This window comes from Rhineura floridana, chromosome 22 (assembly GCF_030035675.1).
Source record: "Rhineura floridana isolate rRhiFlo1 chromosome 22, rRhiFlo1.hap2, whole genome shotgun sequence".
Lineage (NCBI taxonomy): Eukaryota > Metazoa > Chordata > Lepidosauria > Squamata > Rhineuridae > Rhineura > Rhineura floridana.
The window spans coordinates 19,696,201-19,724,086 of NC_084501.1; the positions used below are offsets into that span (position 1 = coordinate 19,696,201).

A 27,886-nucleotide genomic window follows, 5' to 3' on the forward strand; every position below is an offset into this window, starting at 1 on the left:
CCATCTGGACAGGATGCCTGGTGAGAGAGAAAGTACTCCTATAGACCACAGCGACCCCGCCTCCCCGACCCTCAGATCCACCATAGTGCTGCACCGTATACCCAGGTGGACAAAGCTGAGAGAGAGCAACTCCTCCCTGCTCACCCACCCAGGTCTCGGTTATACATGCCAGGTCGGCACCCTCATCCACAATTAAATCGTGGACAAGGGAGGTTTTATTATATAGTTCACAATAAACTGGGCACCTAAGCCTTTAAATAAGCAGAGATACCATTGTAATTTGCAAGGGTCATTTTATCACTTGCTGTTTACATAACAGCAGACTGTATGCTGTTGCAGAGTAGGATACAGAAACATCCCCACTGGAGAGAGAGCAAAATCCTTCTAGTCCCTGCGCAACACAACGCAGCCACAGAGCATCTTCTGCAGAGTTCTCAGTACAGAGCAGAGAAGGGTCCATGCTGAGTGAGGTGACTCAGGGTGCCGCAACTGTGGAAGGCTTTTTCCACCCCACAATGGCAGCTGCCCTATTTTCTCCAGGGCCACGGTTTGCTGGCCACGTTCTGGTTGGTCTCAGCTGCCTCCTTCAGGATCTCCATTATCATGACATTCTGCTGTTGCCGCTCAGCTCGCAGCAGAGGGTTGGACTCGGGGTACTCCTGAAGGGAGAAATAAGATGTTAGAAGGGAAGGAAGGGAATCCCAAGAAGAGGGGGAAAGGGGAATACGACAGTGACACAGCTCTAGGAAAGATTCAGATACCACTTTGAGGGGATGGGAAAGCAATTTTTAAATAAATGAAGACAAGTGTGTATTTTAATGAATACACTTTAATAACGCAATAAAAAAATAACATTTTTAGTTTGAAAGGATTGACCAAAAAATATGAACTGGAATGTTCATCTTCCCTTATTTGTTAGACTGGGGGTGGGGAACCTCCAGCCTGCAGGCCTCATGAGGCACCCCAGGTCTCACCTTTTGGCCCATAAGGCCATTTTGTGCAAGCTACACCCACTTTCCCTATACCTGAGGTCATATATGTCAGGCATGGGGCAGATAAAAAACCTGGCTTAGCCAAAAGGGAGTTTGCAGGCAAACCGCTGCTGAAGATCACAATTTGAAAGGGGCTTCAGAAGACCCCTGCAGGCAAAAAAAGTTCACATCTTGTCATTGTGACATCAAGTGATTGACAGGTGGGCACCTCCACGCACTGTCAAACTTGGCCCATGAGGGGTGAGGGAGATAACCATCTGGCCCACCAGATTGATTCCAGTTCCCCAACCCTGTGTTAGATTATTGTTCAAAAGGTGTATGGCGGTGTTAGATTATTGTTCAAAAGGTGACACTTCCCCTGCACCCCCTTCAATCAAGAGGATCCGGCTATCCTTCTAATGGCCATGGATGCCAGGAGCCAACTCAGGCCCTTCACTTCTAGAAGCCTCAGCCACTCATAGCAGCAGAGAAAGACTAGGTAGTGTTGGCTTTTCAGATTGGCTCCTCTTGCTGCACGTTATTGAGCACCTGGTTGAAAAGGGCTATCAAAATGATCGAAAGGACTGGAGCCTTCCAGATGCTGCTGAACTACAACTCCCACCATCACTGGCCATTGCTGGGGCCGATGGGAGTTGTAGTTCATCAACAAGGGAAGGGCCAAAGGTTTCTCACACCTCCTGTAACTGAAGACTCCAAAGACTGAGCAGGGCATTCCTTGTGCGTACAAAGCTCGTGCTCAGAGAGGCATCCTTGCATACTCTGACCTCCATCACGTTGCCACAGATCTTCCCCCACCTTTGCCATCTCCTTTCTGTGCGCTTCGTCCGGCGCGACCAGAGTCCAAAGAGCAACCCCCACGCCTGTGCACCCTGCCACGGCCACGACCCCCATGACTAGGCGGTACAGAGTCCCCATGGAAACCAACGAAGGTGTCCAAACGGACAGAAGAGAGGGAGACCAGCCTCCTGGGAAGGGCGCGGGGGAAGAAAAAAGGTGGAGGACCACCATAGAGAGTAGAAGGTGTGTCTGGGCTAGAGTGTCTTGGCCAATCCATAGAGATAGGAAAAGGTGAGAGTGATGGAGAAATGAAAACAGCGCCAAAGACTCACTCGGGTCTTGTTTAGTGTGGACTTTTTTGAATGTTTATATTTGTTTTTCAAATGGGCCTTGAAAATTACAGTGTCAGTGGGAAAGAGCTGCAGCTCAGGGACAGCGCAGCTGCTCTGCATGCACACAATCCCCGGTATGTCCAGATGGGGCTGGGAGAGAACTCTCTCTGAAATCCTGGACAGCCACTGTCAGTCAGGCACTGGGCAGTAATGAAGTAGTTGGACCACGCAGTGGTCTGACTCAGGATAGGGCAGGTCCTAATGCAAATACAGCCCATTAGCCTCATATTGCTGGAGGATGAGAGGGAGTGACTTACTACAACAGCCCTGCAATGTAGTCCATTGCAAACACTATAAGTCAGTCAGAGACTGGCCTGGAGTTCCAAGCCCCAAATCCGCCATACAGAATACCCCTCAGGTCGCAATCATGTCCCAGCCCAACTTCAGCATTCATTTGCAGTCAGATGCCTGGTGTTCCCATGTCTGGCACGCAGATGCATTACACTCTGATGGCTGCAATGCTGTGTGCCAAGTTACCTGAGAGCAAGCCCTATTTAACTCACTGGGACCTACTTGTGGGTAGACATGTATAAGGTTGGCATTTTAGATGTCTAAAAGCTGGGGGCAGGGGGACAACCTTGCATTTTCCACCAGTGTGAAAAAATCAAATCGAATCCCGGATTTCCCCGCAATGGAGAGTTCTCAGATTCAGGAAGCCAGCGGTCAGGTCAGTGGGTGTTAAAATTTCTAGGAGAAATTGACTTGCTACTTAAGAACTTTTAAGACACTATAAAGCCACTGACTCATTTAATGAAACTAGGCAAGACTTTACTTCCTCTAGTGACTTTTATTATTATTATTATTATTATTATTATTATTAATTTGTTAGTCGCCTCATACCAATGGTCTCCAGGTGACTTAAAACAGATGACAAGTGTCAAGATGGATATACCTGATTTTGGAGTTCATAAATATCCCTTGCAGGAGAGCGTGGAGTAACCAGTTGCTAGCAACTCAGCCAGGTCAAGCAGGAAAGACCCTGGCCTACAACAGAATAGTTCTTATAGTTTAACCCTTAACATCTCTCTCTACCCTGTAACATATTTATCTAAATCCTTCGTCATTATATGCAGATAGTTGTACTGTTTTATCTTATTCTTTGCTTTATTTTATGTTCATGTTGGTGATATATAATGAAAAATATTTTTTTAAAATCTAGAGAACAGATCAAAGAGATTGAAAGCTATGCTGTGGAAAAATGTCTATGGTTTTGAACTTTATGGGCTATGGTTCTTTCACTGACTTCCCAATCATTTCTGCAGTAGATTGTTCCATTTTGCTAATCACAGAGAATTCTTTCTGACACAGAGTTATGAGCCTAGCAAGAGTTTCCATGTTAAGTCCCTTTTTATTAACCCACATTTCACATATGCCTGATGAAGAGTTCTGTGGAGTCTCAAAACTTGCATACTCTTACAGCAAGAGAATTTGGGGCTAAGACCAACAAAAGATTAATACATTAAAAAACAAGTTTGATTGTGACATCAATATGCTTGGTGCTTTATAGAGTTAAATAAATAAAAAAGGAAAGGAATCCCTGCCCCAAGGAGAGTACAGTTTAAACAAAGGGCAGGAAAATGGAACAGAAAATAAATAAAATCCACCTTGGATTCCATGATGGAACAAAAGCAGGATGTAAAATAATCCAAATGGAAATAAGTAAAATAAAAGCAAATTTCTGCTGAAAATGTCAAAAGGAGAGGAGAAGGGGAGGATTGCCATAGATGGTGGGAATGTCATTTGGCAAAAAAGTTTGGGAAAAGACTAATAATGGCATTCACAGGTTATGAGATCTCATTAGATCCAATGTGTTTCTTACTAAATGAATGCGGAAGTCACAGTAATATGTGAACACAGAGAATAAATTTCATAAATTATATTGGCAGTTAGAATCCTGTATGCAAAAGAATGGAGACCACAAGAACCCAAACAACAGAATGATACTTTAGAAAAGTTTGGGAATTGGCTCAACTGGCAAGGAATGTAAAAAGCAGTGATGAGAGTTTTCTGGAAAACTTTGAATTGGAAATTATTCCTATTCAAATTAGGGTCATTTGTGCTCAGTTTACTTTAACATTTCATGTTCATTGTCATTAATGAAGTTATGAAATAGATCTTTTTTCCCCTGTAGAAAAATAAAAGTGCTGGGGGAAAAACTCTGAAGAATATTTCCTAGCCCACATCACAGGTAAAAAGATGACAACAGGATGACTTTGTATAATACACTGGAAACCATTTACTGGAGATTGCGGAAAGAACTCCTTGGTTCCCCTTGTTTAAGGGGTCTTACTGCATCTTAATGATCTGAGACATGAATGTTAATGTGTCTTAATCATGTAACTCCCATCAGCCTCAGCAAGCATGGCCAGGACTGTTCACTTCCAGCTCTGGCTGGTTCACCAGCTGTGGCTGCTTTTGGGTAGAGATGTCTTGGTGGCTGTACTCCATGCTCTGGTAACTTCCAGACTAGATTATTGCAATGTGTGTGATCTATATGGGGCTGCCCTTGAAAACAAATTAAGAACTTCAGCCGGTCCAAAATGCAGCAGAAACTAATATCGATAGGCAGGGAGTTCCATTGAAATAGCAATTCCTTACAAGTGCAGAATGAACATTAGATGGCACCCAAATTCTTTCACCCTCAAGTTGCCCCACTGATTTTCCTTTGCCCCATAAAGTACAATTTTGAGTCCCCCTTCTATTTGACTGCTGCCCTAGTCCCTGATGAGTCCGGGCTTAGCATGTAAACATAGTAGCAGATACCATTGATAGGCTCAATTTCCTTCACAGTAACATTCAAACCTCCAGCCTGTTCCAAGAACGGTATCCTGGCATCGGGATCCTCATCAGAGAACTGAAGCAAGCTGCCTGTGGGTCTCAACACCCTCAGGCACTCTGCCACTAATGTCCAGGCTCTGCCTGGGCCCTGGGGGCAGCGCAGCAGCGTATCACAGGTCCCCTTGTCAAGTACAAGATGGAAAGATCCCTGCTGAAAGATGCCAGTTAGGTTGGTGGCATCAGCCACGTGGCAGTGCAGTTCGGAAAGAGGGTGCCCAGGTGGGGGGCTCTCTTGCACCAGTCGGCACAGGGTGTTGATGGCCGGAGGGGAGAAATCCAAACAAGAGATATGAAGTTGGCGAGGGGAGTCTCTATAGAGGCCCAGACCTAAAGCAGACGTGCCACAGCCGACGTCCAGTATTTGGGCCTGGCCAGCTGACAGGCTCTGAAGGATGGAAAGCAAGAAGCTGGAGACTTCTTCATAGCAGAAGAACCAGTCAAAGTGACCAGGGCTCACAGTTCCTTTTTCCTGCGCAGTGTAGAAGCGGTCCCAGGCATCGCGCTGGTCCATTTGCCAAAGCAGGTCATCTGGAAGATGGACAGAGGCAGAAAGTATCAGGCAAGTCAACTGTGGAGGCCACATATTTGGTAGACTTCGTTTCACCTTGGCTTTCTTCTCATCTGCACTATATGTTTAAAGCAGTATCATACCACTGTAAACAGTCATGGCTTTCCCCAAAGAATCCTGGGAACTGTTGCTTGTTAAGGGTGCTGAGAGTTGTGAGGAGATCCTTCTGTCCCTCACAGAGCTACATTTCCCAGAGTGGGTTAACAATCAATCCCTTTCCCCAGAGAACTCTGGGAACTGCAGCTCTGTGAGGGATATGGGGCGGGGTCTCCTAACGCCTCTCATTGTCCTTCACAAACTACACTTCCCAGGATTCTTGGGGGAAGCTGTGATTATTTAAAGTGATGTGATAGTGCTTAAATGTAAGGTGCAGACAGGGTCACATTGCCCACTCCCCCAAAGAATCCCAGGAATTGTAGCTTACTGCTCACAGTACTACAATTCCTTGCACCCTTAACAAACTACAGTTCCCAGGATTCTTTGGGGTGGGCATTGTGCTTTAAATGCATGGTGTCTACACAGCCTTACTTTTGAGTGGAGTGAGGCTTAATTTTGAGTAGGACTGCATTGTGAAACAACTAGTATATGCAATTATTGCACTTGTTATATAATTCTTCAGTTAACCACTGGTTAGAATTTATACAATGGTTCCAGAAGTGTAGTAATTCAGGGTCTTGGGGAGGGTGTCTTAGATCCCTTATTTTTGGGGGAGTAGGGTCCTAGCAGGGTCCCTATGTCTCTAGTATCCTACAAGCCAATCAGTATGAAAGGGGAGTGTGTCAGCCACTGAGAGGAGTCTTCTAACATGCGTCCTGGTCCTTTCCTGCTAACTGAAGCCAATCAGAGTGAAAGTAAGTGAGTCAAACACTGAGAAGACTTTTCTCAGTAGCTAACACTCTCCTCTTTCATGCATATTGTCTCCTAGGGATGTGGAAGAAGGCATTAATAAGGATCTAATTCTCAACCCCGCAGCAAAAAAGAAAGGGTGTGGCTGTGACTACCATGAAGGGACCTGCACTTCTGAATTTGCCACTCCACTACTGAATGGTTCTAATTATGGGGGCTTTTCTAGCATATAAAGCAATCCTCTGTATCACATATTGGTTCTCTCCTTGCAATTAAAAGCATTGAATACCACCAACAGTTCCCAGGATTCTTGGGGGCAGTCAGGGGTTTTAAATGTATGGTGTGTACACAGCCTGAGATTATCTTTATAATCTTATGTCAAGAAGCAGGTAGTTCTAGAGTGTAGGTGCTGCCACACTAAAAGATCTATTCCTTATGAGTGCAGAGTGTATATTCTGTGGCACTTCTCATAGTGCCAGGCTCTGCCAATTGAAGGGGTCAAGTGGGCATATATGGGGTAAGGCAATGGTTGGTACACATGTGCAGAGAAGCATAGGTTGGAATGGATAGGGAGGGATGGTGGAACAATAGTCAGATTTGATTTGATTCTTTGGGGGAAGCCACGTGCTTTAAACATATGGTGTGAACACAACCATAGTTTGCACATTTAAAGCTGATTAAAGTGCGCTGTCACCCTGGAACAACAAATCTACTTAAAAAAAATAACAACACAGACTTTTTCAGTGGCAGGGAAATGCATTCAAAAGTCTGGGATGAAAGCATGATTAACGGGAAGATGTATAAAACACCCCACAAGCAAATCAGGATGAATGCATATTGTTGTGTAGCAGCCCCATAAACAAATCAGAACAAATGCTCAGTAAAGACTGGGCACCAGCAGACTATCGCTGTTTTTTGGGTGGGGTTCAGTCACATACCAGCAAGCTCAAGTTGCACAATTACAACTGTTTGGGAGCTTTTGTGCAACAAACCCGCTTCCCCTAAAAGATCAGACTTTTTTGCAATAAGGAAAGTGACAGGAAAGAAACTGGGAAGTGTGGGATAAAACTTGCTTTGACGCAACTGTCACCTAGCCACCCTGCAAACAAGTGGGGGGGGGGAATGTACATATCATACATTGAAAGCATCCCCCTCCAAAGAATCCTGGGAACTGCAGTTCACCCTTCACAGAGCTCCCAGCACCCTTAACAAACAACAACTCCAAGAATTCTTGGGAGGAAGGGCAACATGCCTTTAATGTGCTTAAAATGTATGCTGTGCGTTTGCAGCCAAGGAGAACGCTCATGAAATACCTGACACCGTCTCAAAACCAATTGCAAAACCAATCAGGATGTATGCTCAGTACATAGGTTGCGCATAAGCAAGCAAATCAGGAGGAATGCTCAGCTTGCCTGGAGGAGCCCTGCCTAGCAATGAACTACTTTAATTGTGAAAATGCCAATCCCCTCTCCCTCAGTAGAAGAGATACTGGCACCCACCTGCCCAAAAGGCGGAAGAATGTGAGGAGGAGCGCATCAGGGTTCTGAAAGCACCCCAAAGGCCTTTCCTCAAGCCTGAAGTTGCTGCGGCTGCCATCTCCAAGGGGGTGGGAGAAACGGGGAAGGAGGAGCTAAGGAGATGAGATGCTCTGTACCACAAGGAGGAGGCAGCTCAGCTCTGGCAGGGAGCGTCTGCAAATTGCCCAGCGCTTTCTCTCCAGCGTCACATTTCCCCCCTAGGGACATAGGAAGCTGCATTATATGCTTCTTTCTTTAATGATTGTTTTATTTGCAAATATAACAATCAAAGGAACGAAAACGGAAAGATGGATTAAAATAAATAAAAATATTGAAAGTATCAAAAATATATGATTACTTCTAATAAAAACAATGAACCACTATCAGTGTACATGACAAAGACGGTAGCCATCAAGATACAGAGAGGCAAGAGGCCTTTCTGGCGGCCTGGGGGCTGATGGCAGAAGCTTCCTGGCTTCGGCCTTCACACGTGTCTTCCTTAAGCCGCCCCGGGGATGGTGGGGGACAGGCTGCCCCCCAAATTCTCTCAGGGCAGGAAGCTGCCTTATACTGAGTCAGAGCATTGGTTCATCTAGCTTAGTGTTGTCTACACTGACTGGCAGCGACTCTCCATGGTTTCAGGCAGGAAGTCTCCCCCAACCTTGCCTGGGTTTGAACCTGGAACCTTCTGCATGCCAAGCTGGTGCTGTTCCACTGAACTGCGGCTCTTCCCTAAACATAAGAACACAGGAAGCTGCCTATATTGAGTCAGGCCCAGACCCATCTGCAGATGCTCAAACCACTGAGCCACATGGCCTTTCCCCAGTATTATCTTGCGCTCCCTCCTAGGTGTAAGCCATCTGAAGCCATTTCTCTCTCTTGCCACCCTTCAGGGTTCCTTCTGGTTTTTATTTTTTCATCTTATTTTTAGAAGGCTTTGCCCCTCCTTTTCCTTTTAGAGGGCAAGCTTATGTCTGCAGCCATTTTGTTTTCTTTCTCCCAGAATGCTCCTGGGCCCATTCCCAGGTTAGGCAAGGAAGAGCGAGAGTGCTGGAGCCGGTGCTTCCTTCTCCTGCGTCCTTCACCTGGAAGAGAGGCCAGAAATGGAACGGGAGAGCCGCTGCTGCCTTGCAGGCCTCTGGGGAGCAGGGCAAGAGTTGAAGGTAGGGGGCCTCTCTTGATTTTGGTGGTGCCTTTTGTAGGGTTTTTGGGGGGGGCGAGTTTTGTGGCCTGGTGTGCTTGTGTGTGGATTTTTTGGTGGGAGATAGATGCTGGCTGGGCAGGTTTGTATGGGCAAGGATTTTTGTTTGGCTTCTTTTGAGAGAGGGAGATGTAATTTGCTATTTGGGGGGGGCAGGGAGGTGTGCGCTGTCAACAGTTTCTCAGAGCTTGAAATGTGCCCACAGGGCTGATCTTTTCGGTGTCAGGTCAAGACTTTCCCCTTCTCCCAGGCATTTTAGCATGCATTTTTAAATTGCTTTTTAAAAATAGTTTTTTAAAATTTGTATATTTGTTTTTAATGTTTTTAATTGTTGTAAACTGCCCAGAGATCTTTGGCTATGGAGCTTTATATAAATGCAATCAATCAATCAATGAAGCTGCCTTAGAGTGCATCAGACCCTTTGTCCGTCTAGCTCAGTATTGGCCACACTGACTGGCAGCAGCTCTCCCAAGTTTTCAGGCAGGGAAGCCTTCCCAGCCCTACCTGGAAATGATGGGGGTTGAACCTGGTGCCTTCTGCACACAAAGCATGTGGATTTGGGGGGGGTACTGTGCATGGCCCTAATGATAGCACATGGAGTGCAGGAACATCCAGGGGACATTCTCCTCCCCTGACAATTGCTGCTCTAGTACACAGTCATGAAAACAGATGCACATGGTTGCTTTGACACAGGGGTGGGAAACTGGCACTGGCTGGCAGTCTGATCCGTATTTTCCCCCTTGCGGCCCAACTTTGACAGGTGGGCAGCTGTCTGTAGGAGAGGGCCTTCTGCAGGTCTCATCGGATGAGATGCTGGAATGCAACCTGTAGTGTGGCAGCTCCTACCCTTTGGAACTCCCTCCTGCTGCATATCTACTGGTTTTCAACTGTTTAGACGTAGATCATGGTTTTAATTTAAATTGTTTTTGTGTAGGAAGTTATTTATTTATTTAAGCAGTTCTTTTATATATTGTTATTGGATTGCGAAATGGCTACGATGTGCTTTGTGGGATGCAATGTGTAAATGAAATAAATACAGACCATGTCTGTTTGCAGACAGGGGTTGACCAAGCAGACAAGACAAGGCTTGCTGTGAGCCCATTTAAAGGCGAGCTGTCAGTCAAAGTGTGCCCCCCAATGGGTTTGTTGTTGCTGTCAGGGAGCCTTGTTTGCAAAGGAAGAATCAGGAGCTCTTCCTTTGTAACTGCATCCTTACCTGTGCCATACCTACCTGATGTCACATATGAAGTCGGGTGTTGAGCAGGTGGGCGTGATTTAGTGAACATGGACTCATGGACCAATTTTGGACCCTCGCTGGGCTGAATTAGACCCACAGGCTGGAGGTTCTCTACCCCTGATTTAACAGCATAATCTTGTGTGTATCTACTCAGGAATGAGTGCCATAGAATTCAACTGGAATTACTCCCAGGTAGGGGTGTGCTAGAATTCCGCCCAATTCGGATTTCGTACTTTATTTTCCATTAATTTCCTATTCTCTATTGTTGCAGATTGGATTTTTATATAGTGATTTTCTATGCCTATTTTCAAACCACCTCTAGTGTATTGATATTAAGAATGATAATGTTATCAATATTTCCTTTCAAAATATTGATATTTCCTTTCAGAGTATCAGTATTAATATCAATATTTTTTGTGAGGGGAAAAAAACAGATCAGTAAAAGGAGTGGCTAGCAGACAAAGAACAAACTCAAATTGATACCGGCCTGTTGGGTTGACATACATTTGCATACAATATATAATTCAATATTGTCAGTTTACTGTTTGTTGGCCGACCTGTGAGAGAATTTGGAAAAGGCTGTATAAGTTGGAATGATTGGGTAAAATATATGATTAATCCAGATCCATCAAAGGATATAAATATATTCTCAGGTATAGATAGGTCATTATATTATGTCTGATTACAACAGCAAACTGTGCATGTAGTGACAAAATTGAATTATATATTGTATGTAAATTGACCACTGAAGAAGACCCATTTAGGGTAGAAACACATTTGGTCCTGTATCAAAGCATGTGTATGTTTCATTTGGTTTGTCACGACGTAGTTGGCTGTATTACTTGATATTGTGATATATTAGTTTTTAAAGGTTTGATTTTATTTGTTGGCTTTTTCCCTGTATTGTTTTATATACATACACTAATTGTTTGAGATTAAAGTTGGACATTTTTATATATTTATTTTACGAACTTTGATATCCATAGTTTCTATATCTGGATAACCTAACCCAATTTTGTATTGCTATCCTACATTAGTAAAGACTGCATAAAAATGTGTTTATTAGGAGAAATATGCACTAAAATTCTGAAGAATTTTTATTAGGCTTTTTTAAAAAACCCTGCAAATTGCTGCAGAAATGTGGAGAACTGAATTTAAGTTTAGAAAAATGACAAACGGAGAGAAGCGAAATCGACAGATTCTTCCATCTCTATTCCCAAGTTAGTATGGATATGGCTACAGCATTAAAGACACCCACGGGGACATGAAAAGGCAAGTAAACAGTGTGATCCTATATCTATGTTGAATCAAAAACAAACCCCAGTGAGTTCCATGAGACTTAAATAATGTGGGTAGGACTGTGAGCTAGATTATCTCTTTTCAGTAAACTGGGACAGACCAATGGGTGCTGAAGGGGGTAGCTCACGTCATACGCTGTTTAATCGGTAAATCTGTTCTCCTCCTCCCCTCTTAACCAGAAATAGTCTCACCTTCAGGACAAGATTAGGCTAAACTAGTAGTAGAGATTAGTTGCTGCACGGGGCAGGAAGGTCTATGGCGGGGTTGGCGAACTCTTTTGAAAGTGTGTGCCCAAATTGGCGATAATATTCTAAAAAGTTCTGTTGCGTGACCATGGTAATTTTGAGCAGCAGATTATCATTTATTATTATTATATTTGTATTTTACAAGTTCTTTTTATGGAGAAAGAGAACAAAATGCTTGAAAGGATTCTTAAAGAAGTCTGTTTAGGCAACCAATAATTCTTCTGAATTGTTTAAAACGGGACAGCTTTAGGAATTACATGTTATTAATAACTAGTAATTCACAAGAAGTAAAATTAATGAATTAGTAACAATAATAATGGACCATCTCCTTCAGTCGTTCCTCCCCTTAACCCCCCTCCCGCTCTCTAAGGAGGGTGTGTGGAAGCACAGCGTGGTGCCTGAAAGCACGAGGCCTCTGTGGGAGGAAGAGACCCCACAAGGTTCTCAGACCATGGTCTCTCTTGGGGCAGGTGGAGAGCCAGGAGTGCAAACAAAAAATGTTCACGTGCCACCTTGGGCAGGTGTGCCATAGGTTCGCCACCTCTGTTCTTGGGGGTTACCATGGCAGGAGTGGTGGGGGTTGGTGAGTGCAGTGAGCAGGGGTGCAGCCCCTAGTAAATGGATATATCAGTGAAAATAACATAAAAATACATTATATTGGGGGGAAATTGGTTGCAAAAATATGTACATTAGTCAAAACTGCCTACAAAAATGTGTTTACTGTGGCAAATTCATGCTAAAATGTTGAAGAATTTTCATGACGATTTAATCATGCCCCCCCCCACAAATTGTTGCAGAAATGTGGAGAAATGAATTTAAGACAGGAAGAATGAGAAACAGGGAGAACTAAAATTGACAGATTCCTCCATCTCTACTGAGCATACATAAACTGCGTACACACCATGCATTGAAAGCACATGACTTACCCCAAAGATTCGCGGAAACTGTAGTGTACCCCTCACAGAGCTACAGTTCCCAGCACCCTTAACAAACTACAGTTCCCAGGCTTCTTTGGGGGATGTTATGTGCTTTAGAGGCATGTTGTGTACATAAGCAGCCTCAGCGGCCACAGAATACTTTTCTGAGTAATGGAAAATAGGGAGGGAGAATTTGGAATGCTGTAAAAGAAAGAAAAAGTGGCCTGGAAGAAAGATTAAAAGTCCACAGTGGAAGAGAGAGTAATATTTTAGTTCTTTTTATCTATTTTTGGTACCAGCAATATTCTCCCCCGAGGGGAGGTGCACCGTTCCTGGAGGTACTGCAATACCAGGTCGATGCGTGGAGTGGATGGAGCAAGCCCCTATTCCATCTCCCAGTTCCAAAAATCCATTTAATATATAGTCCTCAAATAGAGGACATATCAGATATTAAACTGATAAGAACAGATACTACACTTGATCTTAGCCAAAAGGCCGAGAAGCGATACCGGATGGTACGAAACGCACCGGGCACACCTTTTCCGATGGGTTGTGGGCTGAACGAGGGCACATGCATGCGCCAAAGAGCTCGGCACGCCATCAGAATCAATACCGTTTCTAATTCCACAAAAAGTACTCAGATAATGTGCCTGTTTCCATACTCCAGCTCAGCAGCCTCTTTATGACAGTTTAATCTCAAAAAGTGGGGTTTTTCTCGACCTCATCAATTTCACAGTGGTCTGTCTGCTTCTTCTGACAGCCATTCGCATGATATTTGCATAAACACGCCCACTTACCTGGCATGCGCAGTGTGCCATGTTAAAACTCTGCATGCCAGCAGAGGGCCCCAGAGTTTCACTCGGATAGTTTTCTGTTCTCTGGAGAGCATCCTGCAAAAAACCCCAATGTGGAAGCCAAGCATTTGTGCTTACATTGGCATTTGTGCTTGTTAGTAAACGGGTGTTTCGCAGGAAAAACGTTTCTCATGAAATACTGTAAAGAAATTTTCAGCACAAATTTTCAGCACATAATGATCGCAGAAAAGGTATCTGGTTTTCCATCTAGGCAAAGAGCTCAGCACGCCATCAGAATCAATACCATTTCTAATTCCACAAAAAGTACTCAGATAATGTGCCTGTGTCCATACAGCAGCCTCTTTATGACAGTTTAATCTCAAAAAGTGTGGGTTTTCTCGACCTCGTCAATTTCACAGCGGTCCATCTGCTTCTTCTGACAGCCATTCGTGTAAGATTTCCATAAACACACCCATTTATGCAGCATGCATTGCATAACTCATCCTATGAAAACAGGGCTATGCAGGGTGAAACTTTGAGTCTGCTTCACCATTCAGCTTTTGCAGGAAAATTGTTACTCTTAACTAGGAATGGAAAGACCGGTCAATTTCGGTTCTCTCTATTTCTCATTGTTCCAGGCTCAGATTCAGTTCTTCACAATTCTGCAGCAATTTGCAATTAAAAAAAAATGCATGAAAATTCTCCAGCACTTTAGTACAAATTTCTCCTAATAAACACATTTTTGTAGGTAGTTTTGACTAATTTATGTATTTTTGCAAGCTATTTCTTGTCATGTAATACATTTTTGTATCTCATTTACACTCATATGTTTGTTTTTATGCATACTTTCCCCCAACATACACATTTTTCTAAACCTTGTCGGGTTGGCAAACTGCACCGCAAAATTCGGCAAAGTGCAAATTTCGAAGGATGGCCGTGTTTCGGTTCTCATATTGTTCCAGGAAGTGCACATTTGATAGATTCAGCTTGAAATGTGAACTGAATTGAATTTCTCGCCCATTCCTAATCTGGATTTTGGGACTCTATCCAGGCCACATGCCCTGTTGTTGTTATGTGCCTTCAAGTCAATTGCGATTTAATGAGTTGATTTTTCTCTTACCTGCTTTTTTCACTGTCCAACTTTCACATCCATACATAGAGATTGGGAACACCATGGTCTGAATGATCCTGACTTTGGTGTTCAGTGATACATCTTTGCATTTGAGGACCTTTTCTAGTTCTCTCGTAGCTGCCCTCCCCAGTCCTAGCCTTCTTCCGATTTCTTGACTATTGTCTCCATTTTGGTTAATGACTGTGCCAAGGTATTGATAATCCTTGACAAGTTCAGTGTCCTCATTGTTGACTTTAAAGTTACATAAATCCTGCTTTTGTGCTTTCCTGTTTAACTTTTATCAGATCATTAATGGTTTCTGCTAGTAGTATGGTATTGTCTGCATATCTTAAATTATTGATATTTCTCCCTCCAATTTTTGCACCTCCATCTTGGTCCAATCACGCTTTCCATGAGATATGTTCTGCATATAGATTAAACAAACAGGGTGATAAAATACACCCCCGTCTCACACCCTTTCAGATTGGAAACCCTAGGGACCTTGAGAATGTGAGATAAAAGAATGTGTCACATTTTGCATTTGTTTAACTCTGTCTCTCATCATTGGAGGTGGGGGTCATGCTATGGGGAGTAGCAGTCTGAGTACTGCGCTAGGGCACAGCAATTGCTGTGGTTGTTACGGCTGGCTTCTGGCCCAAATAGGTGACATCCACATCATCCATTTCATGCACTCTTATACCACCATAACAATCATGGCTTCCAAAGAATCCTAGAGTTTAAGTACCGAGAGTTGTTAGGAGACCCCTCTTTTCCCCTCTCAGAATTACAATTCCCAGAGTTCCCTGGGAAGAGGGATGGCATGTTAAACTGGGCATTGAAACCACTCATGAGAGGGATTTTGCTGTCCAGCCTGGCACACATACACCCCTCCGACTGATACGCTTGCAGGCTACTTTACCAACTGGGACCTGGACAACCAGAGCTCAAATCCCTGCCCAGCCCTGAAGCTCACTGGGTGACTTTGGGCCAGTCACTCACATCCTCTCTCAGCAATCCTACCTCACAGGGTTGTTGTGGGGATGTAAGGTGCAGAGGGAGAACTCTGTACACCACTTGGAGGGCAAGTAGGATGTAATGATGATAATTACACAATAGGCAGAGTGAAGCAGATGTTGAGGTGGACACAGAGCGAGCGGTGGTGAGATGTTGGGAGGACAGAGGTGTGTCCCATCCCCCCGTCTGTCTTCTACCCTCTAAGCTTGTTTTTAGGAGCACCTCTCCCATCACCAGTTTTTAAAAAACTATTTAATGATGGTATATTAAAAAAAATCAGGAGTACATTGTGTGTGTGTGTGCGAAGCCATGACTGTTCAAGTAGTATGAGACTTCTTTAAACGTAGACAGTAGTGTAATGGTGAATTCAGAAGTGCAGGGTTGCTTCATGCTAGTCAAAGTCACATCCACTCCCCTCTCTTTTTTGCTGCTGGGTTGAGAATGAGATCCTTGTTAATGTATTCTCCTACAACAGACATCCCTTGGAGCCAATAAGCATGAAAGGGGAGCGTTACCTACCAATCCACAGGAAAGACAAGGAAGCAGGTTAGAAGACTCTTTTCAGGAGTTAACACACTGCCCGTTCATGCTGACTGGCTCATAGGGATGGAGACTTAGGGACCCTGCTCCCAAAAAAAGGAAAGGGTCTAAGATACCCCCCCAGACCTTGGAGAACTACACCCCTGAATGTAGGGCATGAATGTGACCAAGTTGCACTTGTTGATGTCAAGGTTACCTTAGGGACCACCTGCACCTTTGTATCCCAGCTTATATATCCCAAGTTGGTGAGGCTCATTTAACATCAACACGAAATTGAGCCTTCGGTATTATCAGCTCAGTACTCTGGAATACTCTGCCAACAGAGATTCAGCAGGCGCCTTCTGTTTTGACTTTTAAATGCATCTTGAAAACCTTTCTTTCTTGCCAGGCTTATGTTGTAAACTGCTTTGATGCTTTTTGAAATGAAATAGCAGTGTAAATATGTTTACAAATAAGTTAGTAGCTCCTGTAAGTCGTTTTAAATTTTAAAGAGTCAGGAAATGGGTAGGACTGTGTAGTTATTTTTTAAATCACCAATGAGCCAAAGCTGAGCGGTGTCGTTTGGGGACTAAGGAGCCACAAGGAACAAGCTGCCCTCTGCAGGTGGACTCCAAAGGGATGGATCCATTGAGAAAAGCGACTTTCCAGTCCAGGCACCTTCCATGAGCCCTGCAGTAAATGCGAAGGCAAGACCTGATTTGTGGTGCTCTCCAGATGTATTGAGAGCTGATGTGGCATAGTGGTTAGAGTGTTGGACTATGACCTGGGAGACCAGGGTTCGAATCCCCACACAGCCATGAAGCTCGCTGGGTGACCTTGGGCCAGTCACTGCCTCTCAGCCTCAGAGGACGGCAATAGTAAACCCCCTCTGAATACCACTTACCATGAAAACCCTATTCAGAGGGTTGCCATGTCAGGATCGACTTGAAGGCAGTCCATTTCCATATGTATTGGGACAGTTGGTCTCATAATCCCTGGCTGTTTGTTACACTGGATGGAACTGATGGAAGTCCAAAATGGGCATCCTATAGCTTGTCGTCCTCTTGTGCACAGATGGGTCTGCTTTGATTTCATAAGCAACCCGAATGTTGGAAATCGGAGCAGCAAGGCACACACGCTTCTCTCAAAGATGATACTGAAATACCCACTGGAGGCACTAGGAGTAGCCCTGCTAGACCCAGACCAAGTGTTGCTCTATGCTAGTGTTTAACTTCTGCTAGTGATCAGCTTAATCATGTTATCGGGCAGACAACATGGTCAGAGATGATGGAGAGTTGAAATCTAACATCTGGAAGGCAAGCCATTTCCCAGCCCCAATCGATGCACACAGGAAAGGAAAGGATGATTAAGGGTGGCTGTGGATTTCAGTATCTTAGAGGTTTTAATTGTGAACATCCTAAGTGCATGAGTAGCACTTGTATAAACAAGCAACATCTGCTATCAGGCCAAAGAAAAACTCCCAAAATGTTGTAGATTGTGGAATTCTAAATTTGTTTCTGGATTTGTGCAGCCTCCCAGTGACACTCTTGGTACCCAGGTCTATGATCAGTTACTCCAGGGGTGGGGAATTCTTGGCTGTTGCTGACCTACAACTCCCATCAACCCTTGCAATGGCCAGGGATGGTGGGAGTTGTAGTTCAGCAACATCCGGAGGGCTAAGGGCTCCCCATTTTTGGTTTATATCGTTGCTCTGCAAGCCCAAAACCTGTTTTTTTTCTGGCTGGTTTTTATTTATTTGTTAGATGTATATTTCACTGCCCATCAACAGATATTCCCTGGAAGATAACAATGGAAGATTAGTGATAAAGAGACGTTTATAGAGACAGCCTAAACCAATATACAGCTTGGATTTAAAACAAGAGGTCTGCACCTGGTGCTGAGGAGGGCATAGAGAAGGTGCCAGGTGAGCCTCTCTAGGAAGGGAATTCATAGCCACTAGCTCAAAGGCTAGTGTGGGCATCCCATCACCGCCCAATTTTGTGCAGTAAAACAAATGGGAGTTTTAAAGCCTGTTAAGTCTGTACTCTGTTGTGGCCACTGCAAAAAAACCCATTCCAGGATAAAGCCCAGCCATAAGTGTGTGTTTTGGAGCCCAGCCTTTCAGATGGTCCTGACTCCACTCCTCTCTTAAGTAGCCTTTAGAAGCCTGGATAGTCTTGTGCCTCCGGTTTCTTATCACTGTGTAGGTCTTAAGCGAATGCTTCCTGGATCTGAAGAAAGAACTGTGGAGGGAAAAGGAGAAAGACACTCTGTAAGGAGGTATGTTCCCCAAATCTAATAGGCCAAAGTTCTTCAACTTTGGGTCCCCAGATGTTGTTGGACTACAACTCCCATCATCCCTAGCCAGCTTAGCCAACAGTCAAGGCTGGTGGGAGCTGTAGTTCAACAACCATCTGAGGACCCATGGGTGAAGAACGTGTGATAAACTCCACCCCCCCTCCTGCCTCTGCCCTCGACAGGCTCCAGCTTCTACAACATGCCACAGCAACCGTGCCCAACCTGGTGTCCTGTCCATTGCTAGTGGACTCCCAGTCCTCATCAGCCCCTGCAGCCGGCATGGCCACTGATCAGGGCTGATGGGAGTTGCAGTCCAACATCATCTGGAGGGCACCATGTTGGAGACTGCTGGGCTACCGCTTTGCCACGCACAGAGAGACGGACTGACCAGATGAGCCCTTTGTTCCAGCGCTTGAGGATAGAACCAGCAGATGGGAAAGCCGCTGGCACCGAAGACATAACGCTGGGTGGGCTTTCCTTTGCCTCCAGACATTACAGAGCCGGGCACAGAGAGACCCGGGCCTGCCAAGAAAAGGAGGCCCTGCATTGCGAAACCAGGGCTGAGGAACCGCTGACCGTCTGGATGCTGGTGAACTACAACTCCCACCAGCCCTAGCAAGCAGGGCCAACTGCCAGGGATGATGGGAGTTGTAGTTTGGCAAAGGTTCCCCACCCATTCTGCCTAATCCAGGGATGGGAAACCTGGGGCGCTCCAGAAGTTGCTGGACTACAACTAGTAGTTGTCATCAGGGTCATCAGGAGTCCCAACAACATCTGGAGAGCCACAGGTTCCCCACTCTTGGAGTTGTTTCTAAGTATCACAGGTGGCTATACCGGGCAAAGCATGCTCTGAATGCTTGAAAGCCCCAACATAGATAATAATTATGATATATTAATAGCCCCTTTGTTACACTATTTAAGCGGTAGCTTACTGAAGTCGTCCATTGTCTCCATCAGGAAAAAGCATTAAAGAAAACCTTACAGACCTGGAGAAAAAGTTGCCGTTAATAATTAAAGTATACTGAGCCTGATCCAACAATCTTTGCAGTGCTGGCCTCATTGCAGACCCATCCTCTGTTCCCTTTATATATTTCACCCCATTCTAGTGGTAAATGTAAAGTGCATGCTCTCACCGCAACACCCACAGCCCACCAAAGACAAAAGCAAAACAGAATATTAAGGTTGCAGTCTTGTGCACAGGCACCTGTGAGTCCCACTGAACTAAATGACACAATGACAAAGAGACAGGCATGGGATTGTACTCTGAATTTCTTACCTTACACAGATTTTCTTGGGAGTCGAGTTGGTGAATCCCCGGTTACGGTATACCCCAGGTTAAGCTTCAGGTATTTACTACAATGAGTCAAGGCTACATTCCTGATCCTGCAGTGCCTGAACTTCATTTCCTGTCCTCAAGGAGGAGTCTGGATCACCGATCACTGAAGGGTGGAGAATACGTATCCTGTGAAATTGGTTCGGTTCTTGCAATATTTTGCAGACTTCCCTCCCCTAACCACAGGGTTTTTTCCCTCCTCCTTTTTGGTTAATTAGTTCCTCCCATTTGCAAACAATTTAGTCTTTTGATCTTTAACTGTAGTGAACTGAACTCTGATTTAATATTTCAGCAAACAATGGAGGATTAGGGTTTTTTTGGCTTTTCAACATCAAACAGCACCCTTAACCTTTGTTAAAAAAACCAATTTATGAGATGATTTCCCAAAGGGGATTTATTTCAACTTCCTCGCCTACCACCACTTTGGTTTTGGCATCATTGCCAGAACAGTGAGTCCTTAACCACAGGCACACATACCTCTCTGGCTTCCACAACTTCAAAGGGCGCCCGTTGATTTTGATGAACAGGAGCGATGAAACATGACGAGCCGTTAGCCTGGATCGCCCTTCAGAAGCCGTCAGGTCCACACTACCGAATCCTCTTTGCCCTTCTGTCTTGCTGCTTGGGATGACGTCTGTGCATCCCAGCAAAGAACTGAAGTCACCTGAGACATCCTTGTTCAGCTGCTCTGAGCAGATCTTCAACTCTCTTTGATTGTGTGGTGGTTTACTATATAATAGAAGTGGCTTGTCCACAAACGCACGGACGTTGCTCACCCCCTGGACTACAGGAGCTGTATCCCCAACAGCGAGCTCCAGCCTGTGGTTCAACCAATGACATACTATGATGTTAAGACACATTTCGACAAGGCATCATGCAACCCCTGACCTGGAAGTTCTACTAAATCCAGGAAAACAAAATGAGGGTCTTTTTCTTTATCTATTTGATATTTCAGATGCACAATTAACGAGATACTGTCACAAGCACAGAAGCACAGACATCTTGCCATTAATATTCTGCACGCTCTTGCAAATTTGCCATCTCATGACTGAGGCAATATAGTCAATAATTTGAGTAGCGCTGTATCTGGAGCGGAGACCTTTTGCAAGCTCTAAGCCATTTAGCTCCTGGAGCTCGAGCAGATCCAAGTGATCTTAGTAGGGGGCATCCTTTTTTGCTATATAATAGACAGTCCTAAAGACCCGACAGGTTATTTCCCTTTGGGACGCGTTGCAATGGTCAACACAAATCTCAAAGTCTTCCTCACTGGACAGATCAATTGTTTTCTGCGCGCTAAGGCTTCTTCTGCACACAGCCTATCCTATCAACACTACCTATTTTTAGCCACTTTAGAAAAGTTTTTTTTTTCATCTCTTGGGCTCCTGCTGGGAGGAAGGGCGGGATATAAATCAAATAAGAAATCAAATAAATAAATCTTTTCCCTTCTCCCTTTTTTTAAGGGCGCTTGCAAAGGGGTGGGGTAGAAAGCCTTCTCTTCCCCCTCCAGTACTTGCAGACACACACTTTGCATTTTTAGATTTCTCAGCGAAAGTGGCCAAACACACAATCCACCAAAATTACTGAGAGCATGGAAGTGGGTTAAGGCAGCCCAAAGCCTCTGAAGCCACCACGTGGCTTCAGTACATCCCCCCCCCCGTCAAATGCAACCAAGGTCATATTCTGCAAAACAGGAAACAGTCTCATGGACACGATTACAGATCCCACTCGATCCCCATACACTAGGCCGCTAAAAACACAAAACGTCGCTTGCCCCCCCTCCCCCCTTACCTTCTCTTCCAGGAGAAAAAAAATGCAAAAGGAAAGTTAAGCGGCCGCCCACTCAATTTATACTCCAGCCAGGAGGAGCTCTTGGGCGCCACCGCGTGGTCATTTAAACAAAAGGGAAAAAATAGGGAGGAGCCGAGCTCTACTCCGGCTCTGGTTGGCTAAGCCCCGTTTGACCAATTGGAGCGCGACAAGAGCGTGATGTGGCGGGAGGTGGCTCTTGCAGTTGTGGTGGGAAAGGTCACGTGGTGCGTCGACTACCCGGAAGTTAAATAATAGAAGAAGGAAGTGGAACTGGAAGACGCCACGTGGGTGCGGCATGGGGGCTCCCACGGGAAAAATCAACCGGCCTCGGACGGTAATTGAGTCCTTTCTGTTTCAGACTTTTGTTTAGTTCTGTGTCTGTTAGCTTTTTTATCATGTTTTCCAAATAAGCCTAATGATATCTAGTATGCTTATTTTGAGCAGAGGCCTTCTAGATACAGGGTCCCACTCATATGGCGGGTTATGTTCCGGACCCCCGCCGAAAAGCGAAAACCGCTGAAAAGCGGAACTCATTGAATAGAATGGCGTGCGATGCCCGAAAACTGCCGTAATTGCAGAACAAGTGCCGTATAAGTGGGGCTTTAGTCTAATTGAGACCGCCGCTTTAGCGAAGCGCTGTAAAGTGGGGCCCTACTGTATTGTTGGACTCTATCTTTCATCATCCCCTGCCAGTGTGGCTAGCGATTGGGGATGATGGGAGTTGTAGTCCAGCAAATACCTGGAGGGCCGCTGGTCCTGTACCCTGTATTTGGGCTGTGTTGACGCTGTTTTGAAAATAAGTGCAGTGGTAAGAGTCCTAAGGTGGGCTGATTCTAAGCTGTGGTTCATATCTTTTTTCATGCTTCTCCACTTTGAAAAATCTTACCTACTGAAAATTTGTGCATTGGGAAGGGCCGAAGCTTAGTGGCAGAGCATCTGCTTTGCATGCAGAAGGCCTCTGGTTCAATCTGGGCTGGGAGAGGCCCCCTGCCTGAAGTCCTGGAGAGCCGGTGCCAATCATTGTAGACAATACCGAGCTAGAGGGACTAATGGTCTGACTCAGTATAAGGCAGCTTCCTACGTTCCTAAAGTCATTTCTCTTCTTTCTTTACATTTTTACTTTTGGGCACACTTTCTCTCTTTATTGATTTTTTACATTTATATCCCACCTTTCCCCCAAGGGGTTCAAGGAGACATACAAACATAGTTCCTTCCTTACCAATTTTATCCTTGCAATGGCCCTGTGAGATAGGGTAAGCAGGGAGGCAGTGACTACCCTAAGGTCACCCACTGAGCTTCATGGCTGAGTGGGGATTTGGACCCTGCTGCCCCAGGTTCCAATGCAACACTCTCACCACTGTGCCATGCTGGCTCTCTTTTTAGGAGCTACAGAAAAAGCTTTTCAAACGACGTCGTATCGTGAGCAAGCAGAAGAGGAAGAAACACCGGATTGTAGGAGCTGTGGTGGACGAGGGGCTCATCACCATTCACCACTTGAAGAAGCGATCGTGAGTTGCGCTTTGCCTGGAGTAGAACTTAGCTGGCTACAAACTAAGGTTCAGGGACCAGGTGGAGCAGATCTCTCTTTGTTTGCAGGGCTTAACAACTGGGAAGAGTTCTGCTGACAAATGGCTGTGATGCACATTGGGACTGGTGGGGCAGAAGGCAGGAAGCCCAACAGTTGGCAGAGCCAATGACAATGCTGACTAACTGTTGTTTTGCCCCCATCCTCCTTCCTGCCGGGTTTTTCAAGGGCAAAACTGAGATGGAGGAGGAGGAGGAAACTGACAGGCAGGGCCACCACTTGGTCTGGCTGTTGGTAAGAAGGCAGGCAGATGGGGTTTGGCTGAAGGAAGAGTGAGGTTGGTTGGGCACTGCCCCATTCCCCCTAATGGGCCAGCCTCCACTGGAGCAGAGAGGGAGTGTCTTTGGTTTTCATTGCATTCCATCAATGAAGAGAAAAACTTCTCTTCTTTACACCTCCCCACCTCCCTGTCTTTCTCCCTCTAGTTCCAGTGCCCGAGCGAACATTACCCTCTCTGGGAAGAAGAGAAGGAAATTGCTGAAGCAAATCCGCCATGCCACGAAGGAGAACACAGAAATGCAGGGTAGTCTTTTTCTCTTTTTATCCCCCCAGCCACAAGTTGTGCCTACGAACAGGGGCTTGAGGCTCCCCAGGGAGCAGAAGGCAGGGCCACTCCATTGATTTGTCGATCATGGATGCCATCCCTTCCTTCCTTCTGCTGGCCCCCTTAATCAGGGGAGCCTTAAATCAGTATTTTAAGTACTGAGAAGTTTGGGAGCTGTGGACTGGTCAGTAGAAAAAGACTAAGCTGACCCCTCCCCCTGGACATGTTAGTTTTCTGCATGTAGGGAGTATAAACTGCTTAATGTTTCAGAAATCTCTTAAGTGGTGTACAGTCTTAAGCCAATATATCATTAAAACAGAATCAAAAACACATCAGACAGCATTATAAAAACATGCAAAAGTGAATAAAACAGGCATGCATAAGTTTCACACACATAAAACGGTCCAGTCTTACGGGTCAGGAAAAGCCTGGGCAAAAAGGTACATCTTTCACAAAACTCTGGAAGCAACTGATGCTCGCTGCTTCAGTCATGGAAGGGTGTTCCACTCCCACATGAAATGGAGCAGACTTTTCCCCTGTTGCTCCAGAGGCACTGCTAAGATCAATAGGTGGGAATTGCAGGGACGTAGCTTTCGGCTTAACCTTGGGAGAAACTTCCTGGTAGGTAAGAGCTATTTGACGGCGGAAGAGGCAGCCTTGGAAGATGACGGCTCCCCGTTACTGGGGTGTGGATGGCTGTCTGCCAGGGAGGGCGTATTTGCAGAATCCTTCCACTGAGCAAGGGGTGAGACTGGATAGCCCCCCAAGTCCCTTCCAGCACTAACGTCCTGCAATTCTAGAGGTTCTTCACACGATGGTTCGCCCTCATGTTATGGGAGAAAGGAAAAGAGCTTTGTGAATTGGGAAACGGAGGCGCTCCAGGCTTGGAGAGTCTCGGCAACAAGGCACAGAGATATAGCAGCGTAGGAAGCTGTCTTATGCCGAGTCAGACCGTTGGTCCAACTAGCTCAGGGTTGTCTGCACTGACTGGTAGCGGCTTTCCAGGTTTTCATAGGATAGTAGAGTTGGAAGGGGCCTATAAGGCCATCCAGTCCAACGCCCTGCTCAATGCAGGAATCCAAATCAAAGCATTCCCGACAGACGGCTGTCCAGCTGCCTCTTGAAGGCCTCCAGTGTCAGAGAGCCCACTACCTCTCTAGGTAATTGGCTCCGTTGTCGTATGGCTCTAACAGTTAGGAAGTTTTTCCTGACGTCCAGTTGAAATCTGGCTTCCTGCAACTTGAGCCCATTATTCCATGTCCTGCACTCTGGGACGATCGAGAAGAGTGTCAGGCAGGGGACATTCCCAGCCCTACCTGGAGATGCCGAGGATTGAGCCTGGGACCGTCCGCATGCAAAGCAGATTCTCAGCTGCTAAGTTTTTGAAGTTTCTTCTCTCCTTGCAGTCGACTCCTCTCCTGGTCCCAGTAAAAATGCCCAGAGTGGAAAACGGAAGAAGAAGAAAAAGGAAGAACCAACAGCCTGCCCAGATGTGGAGATGGAGCCTGCAGCAGAATCCGAGAGCTCAGATCTCCCTCTGAAGTCTCAAAGCCCTGTTCCCTGACTCTCTTCTGCTGCCTGGTGTTGGCAGGACTCTGGGGTGAGGGCCAAGGCTGCAAAACCAGGAAAGTCAGGCTGATTGGGCATTGAACGTCTTTCAGTCCCGTGATGTTTGTTGCGCCTAAATTTTCTTTAAAACCTGCACACAGTGTTGAGAGGTTTGTAGGACAGGCTGCAACTGTGGCAACACCCGTGCTGCCATTTAAGGCACTGTGATACCACGCCAAACAGTCCTGGCTTCCCCTAAAGCATCCTGGGAACTGCCATTTGTTAAGACTGCTGGGAGTTGTTAGAAGACCCCCTCTTCCCCTCACAGAGCTACAATTCCCACAGTGATGTAACAATCAACCCCCCTTCCTTGGGAACTCTGGGAATTGTAACTCTGGGGCTGGTGGGAGTTGGAGTCCAGCAACAGCTGAAAGGCCCTTGCTTTTGGCAACCAGCTCTAAATACTTCCTACTTCAAAGTAGCAACTGCCTAGAGTTTGGGGGTTGGAAAAGGCCCCAAGGATCAGTTTCCCCAGCCTCCTCAGTTAAGTGGGTGCATGCCCTGGAGCAGGTTCCTGAATGCACAACATGGAATAGCTTTTAAGGTTTGCCAATGGCTAAACCACGTTTCCTAGATCCTAAAGTGGGGGGGGGACCTGTAGACTGTTGTTGGACTGCAACTCCCACCATCCTTGGCCGCGATGGCTGGCGCTGATGGGAGTTGGAGTCCAACAAAGACTAGAGGGCCACAAGTTCCTTATCCCTGAACCATAAGGGTTGGGAAGCTTTTTCTGCCTGAGTTCCTCTTGTCCTTGTGGCCAGCCTTCTGGAGGGCTAATGCCAGTGGTGGGTGGGGCCAAGACAAAAGTGGGTGGGGCCAAAGCTGGAACACATAGCAAATACAGATTTCTCTGTGTGTGTGTGTTTCTTCCCCCACCTTCCAAAAAGATATTGTGCTTTTAAAAAGCATGGGGTGTGTGTGAGAACTTAATGCAGATTGTAGCTAGAGAGGGTTAACCCTTTCTCCACAAAAATCTCTGGCACAGTCATTAGGGTTGAAAATGGTCTTCTTTTGGCACCAGCGTAGAAGGCTTTCCCCCCCAAAGGCTCGTTGCAGCCTGCAAGGGGATTTTTGGCAGAGGGGCATTGCAAGACCCAGGGAGTCCCCTCCTGCTGCCTCCTCCCAAAAATGTACCTATGTTGCAATTAGGCTTGGAAAAGGTGCCACTAGCTGCTTTTCCCCCCAAGCCTAATTGCTGCAGGCAGGTGGGGGAGGCCCAGCTTGCCACTTCCTCACCCCTGTTTGAAAAGGATGATGATACATGAAGGCTGCAATCCTGTGCAGTTTCCAATGAGCAAGTTCCATTGATGTCAATGAGGCTCACTGCAGCAAAAAAAGCCAAGTGTAGCAGGTTTCGGGAACCTTTGGGTCTCTAGATGTTGCTGAACTACAACTCTCATCATCTCCAGCAAGCATGACCCATGGCTCGGGATGATGGGAGTTGTAGCTGAGCATCACTTGGAGGCCCAAAGGTTCCCCATGCTTGATGTATAGGATTTTGTTGGATTCAGTTGGAGGGGGAACAAAACGTGCACTCGGAAACACAAATTGGATTGTCCTGCTTTAATATGTTCAACCTGAATATGTTCTAGGTATTCAAGACTGTCACAATAAAATGGCAAGAAACAATTGTGTCTCCTGGCTTTTTTTTTTTTTCCTGATTTGTGTGTGTGCTTGGAGGGGGGGGGGAGGAAGAAGAGTGTGTTTCTGGTTCCCCTTCCCTGGCATAAAGCACGTGCAAACGAAATGAGTGCATGTTCATCCTGTTTACTTTTTGCCTCCTGTTTCCCTTTGACCCTTGCGGTTGCCTCCCATGTATATGATTGTAGAATGTAAGGTCCTCGGGGCAGGGATCTAACATCTTATTGTCACTCTGAATTGAACTTACTATTTTTTTACATTGCACTGATAATCAGTCTTAATTTATTAGTCTTTAGGGTGCCCCAAAATAACTCCCCCTTTTTATTTTTGGGATTATCTTAAAAGTAGTATGGTAACTAAACAGAACGTCTGTTCCTTTGCTGATTCTTCTTGCCTCCCTCATCTTTAGACGAAGGGTCGTCACTCAGCGGTACAGCAGAAGATCCCAGGTTCAATCCCCAATGGCATCTCCAGGCAGGACTGGGGACAGATGTCTGCCTGAAACCCTGAAAAGCTGTTGCCAGTCAGGGCAGGCGATACTGAGCCAGATGGACTAATGGTCTGACTCCGTATAAGGCAGCTTACCTTCCCCCTTGTTTTAGACTGTGAGTCTGGAACCCAATACATACTTACCTGGGAGTAAGTCCCATTGAACCAATGGAACCTACTTCTGAGAAGACATGTATTGGATTGCACTGTAAGTTCCTGAGGGCAGGGATCTGTTTTGTTAACTCTCCATGCTGCTTGTCTCTCTTGCTTTGCGTTAAGAATTTATTACTTGTTTTTTCCTTGTATTTGTTG

General features: G+C 45.7%; 3 protein-coding genes, 1 long non-coding RNA gene and 2 other non-coding genes across 7 annotated transcripts; 1 reads left to right on the forward strand and 5 right to left on the reverse strand.

Moving 5' to 3' along the window:
• Positions 1–273: 273 nt before the first annotated feature.
• LOC133375114 (ubiquinol-cytochrome-c reductase complex assembly factor 3-like) lies at positions 274–1,992 on the reverse strand. The gene is made up of 2 exons (XM_061606641.1): positions 1,788–1,992; positions 274–659 (listed from the first exon to the last, which is right to left on the reverse strand). Exons 1-2 carry the CDS (start codon positions 1,905–1,907, stop codon positions 528–530), a joined length of 252 nt encoding a protein of 83 aa, XP_061462625.1. The 5' UTR covers positions 1,908–1,992; the 3' UTR covers positions 274–527.
• Positions 1,993–3,034: 1,042 nt separating this feature from the next.
• On the reverse strand, positions 3,035–8,029 carry CSKMT (citrate synthase lysine methyltransferase). The gene is made up of 2 exons (XM_061606638.1): positions 7,913–8,029; positions 3,035–5,527 (listed from the first exon to the last, which is right to left on the reverse strand). The coding sequence occupies exons 1-2, from the start codon at positions 8,007–8,009 to the stop codon at positions 4,860–4,862; spliced, it is 765 nt and encodes a 254-aa protein (XP_061462622.1). The 5' UTR covers positions 8,010–8,029; the 3' UTR covers positions 3,035–4,859.
• A 923-nt stretch (positions 8,030–8,952) lies between these two features.
• On the forward strand, positions 8,953–27,073 carry C22H11orf98 (chromosome 22 C11orf98 homolog). Of its 2 annotated transcripts, none has more exons than XM_061606639.1 (4): positions 8,953–9,093; positions 23,091–23,215; positions 23,718–23,815; positions 25,243–27,073. In XM_061606639.1, the coding sequence occupies exons 1-4, from the start codon at positions 9,034–9,036 to the stop codon at positions 25,398–25,400; spliced, it is 441 nt and encodes a 146-aa protein (XP_061462623.1). In that variant the 5' UTR covers positions 8,953–9,033; the 3' UTR covers positions 25,401–27,073. The 2 variants fall into 2 exon arrangements, with proteins under 2 accessions (XP_061462623.1, XP_061462624.1); XM_061606640.1 differs by lacking the exon at positions 8,953–9,093 and adding an exon at positions 21,909–22,041.
• LOC133375255 (U2 spliceosomal RNA) lies at positions 13,146–13,336 on the reverse strand. Its single transcript, XR_009760113.1, has one exon. It is a non-coding gene; the product is annotated as a U2 spliceosomal RNA (small nuclear RNA).
• Positions 18,085–21,754, reverse strand: LOC133374684 (uncharacterized). The gene is made up of 4 exons (XR_009759940.1): positions 21,687–21,754; positions 20,376–20,717; positions 19,842–20,004; positions 18,085–18,510 (listed from the first exon to the last, which is right to left on the reverse strand). It is a non-coding gene; the product is annotated as an uncharacterized LOC133374684 (long non-coding RNA).
• On the reverse strand, positions 18,964–19,104 carry LOC133375269 (small nucleolar RNA SNORA57). Its single transcript, XR_009760124.1, has one exon. It is a non-coding gene; the product is annotated as a small nucleolar RNA SNORA57 (small nucleolar RNA).
• Positions 27,074–27,886: the final 813 nt, after the last annotated feature.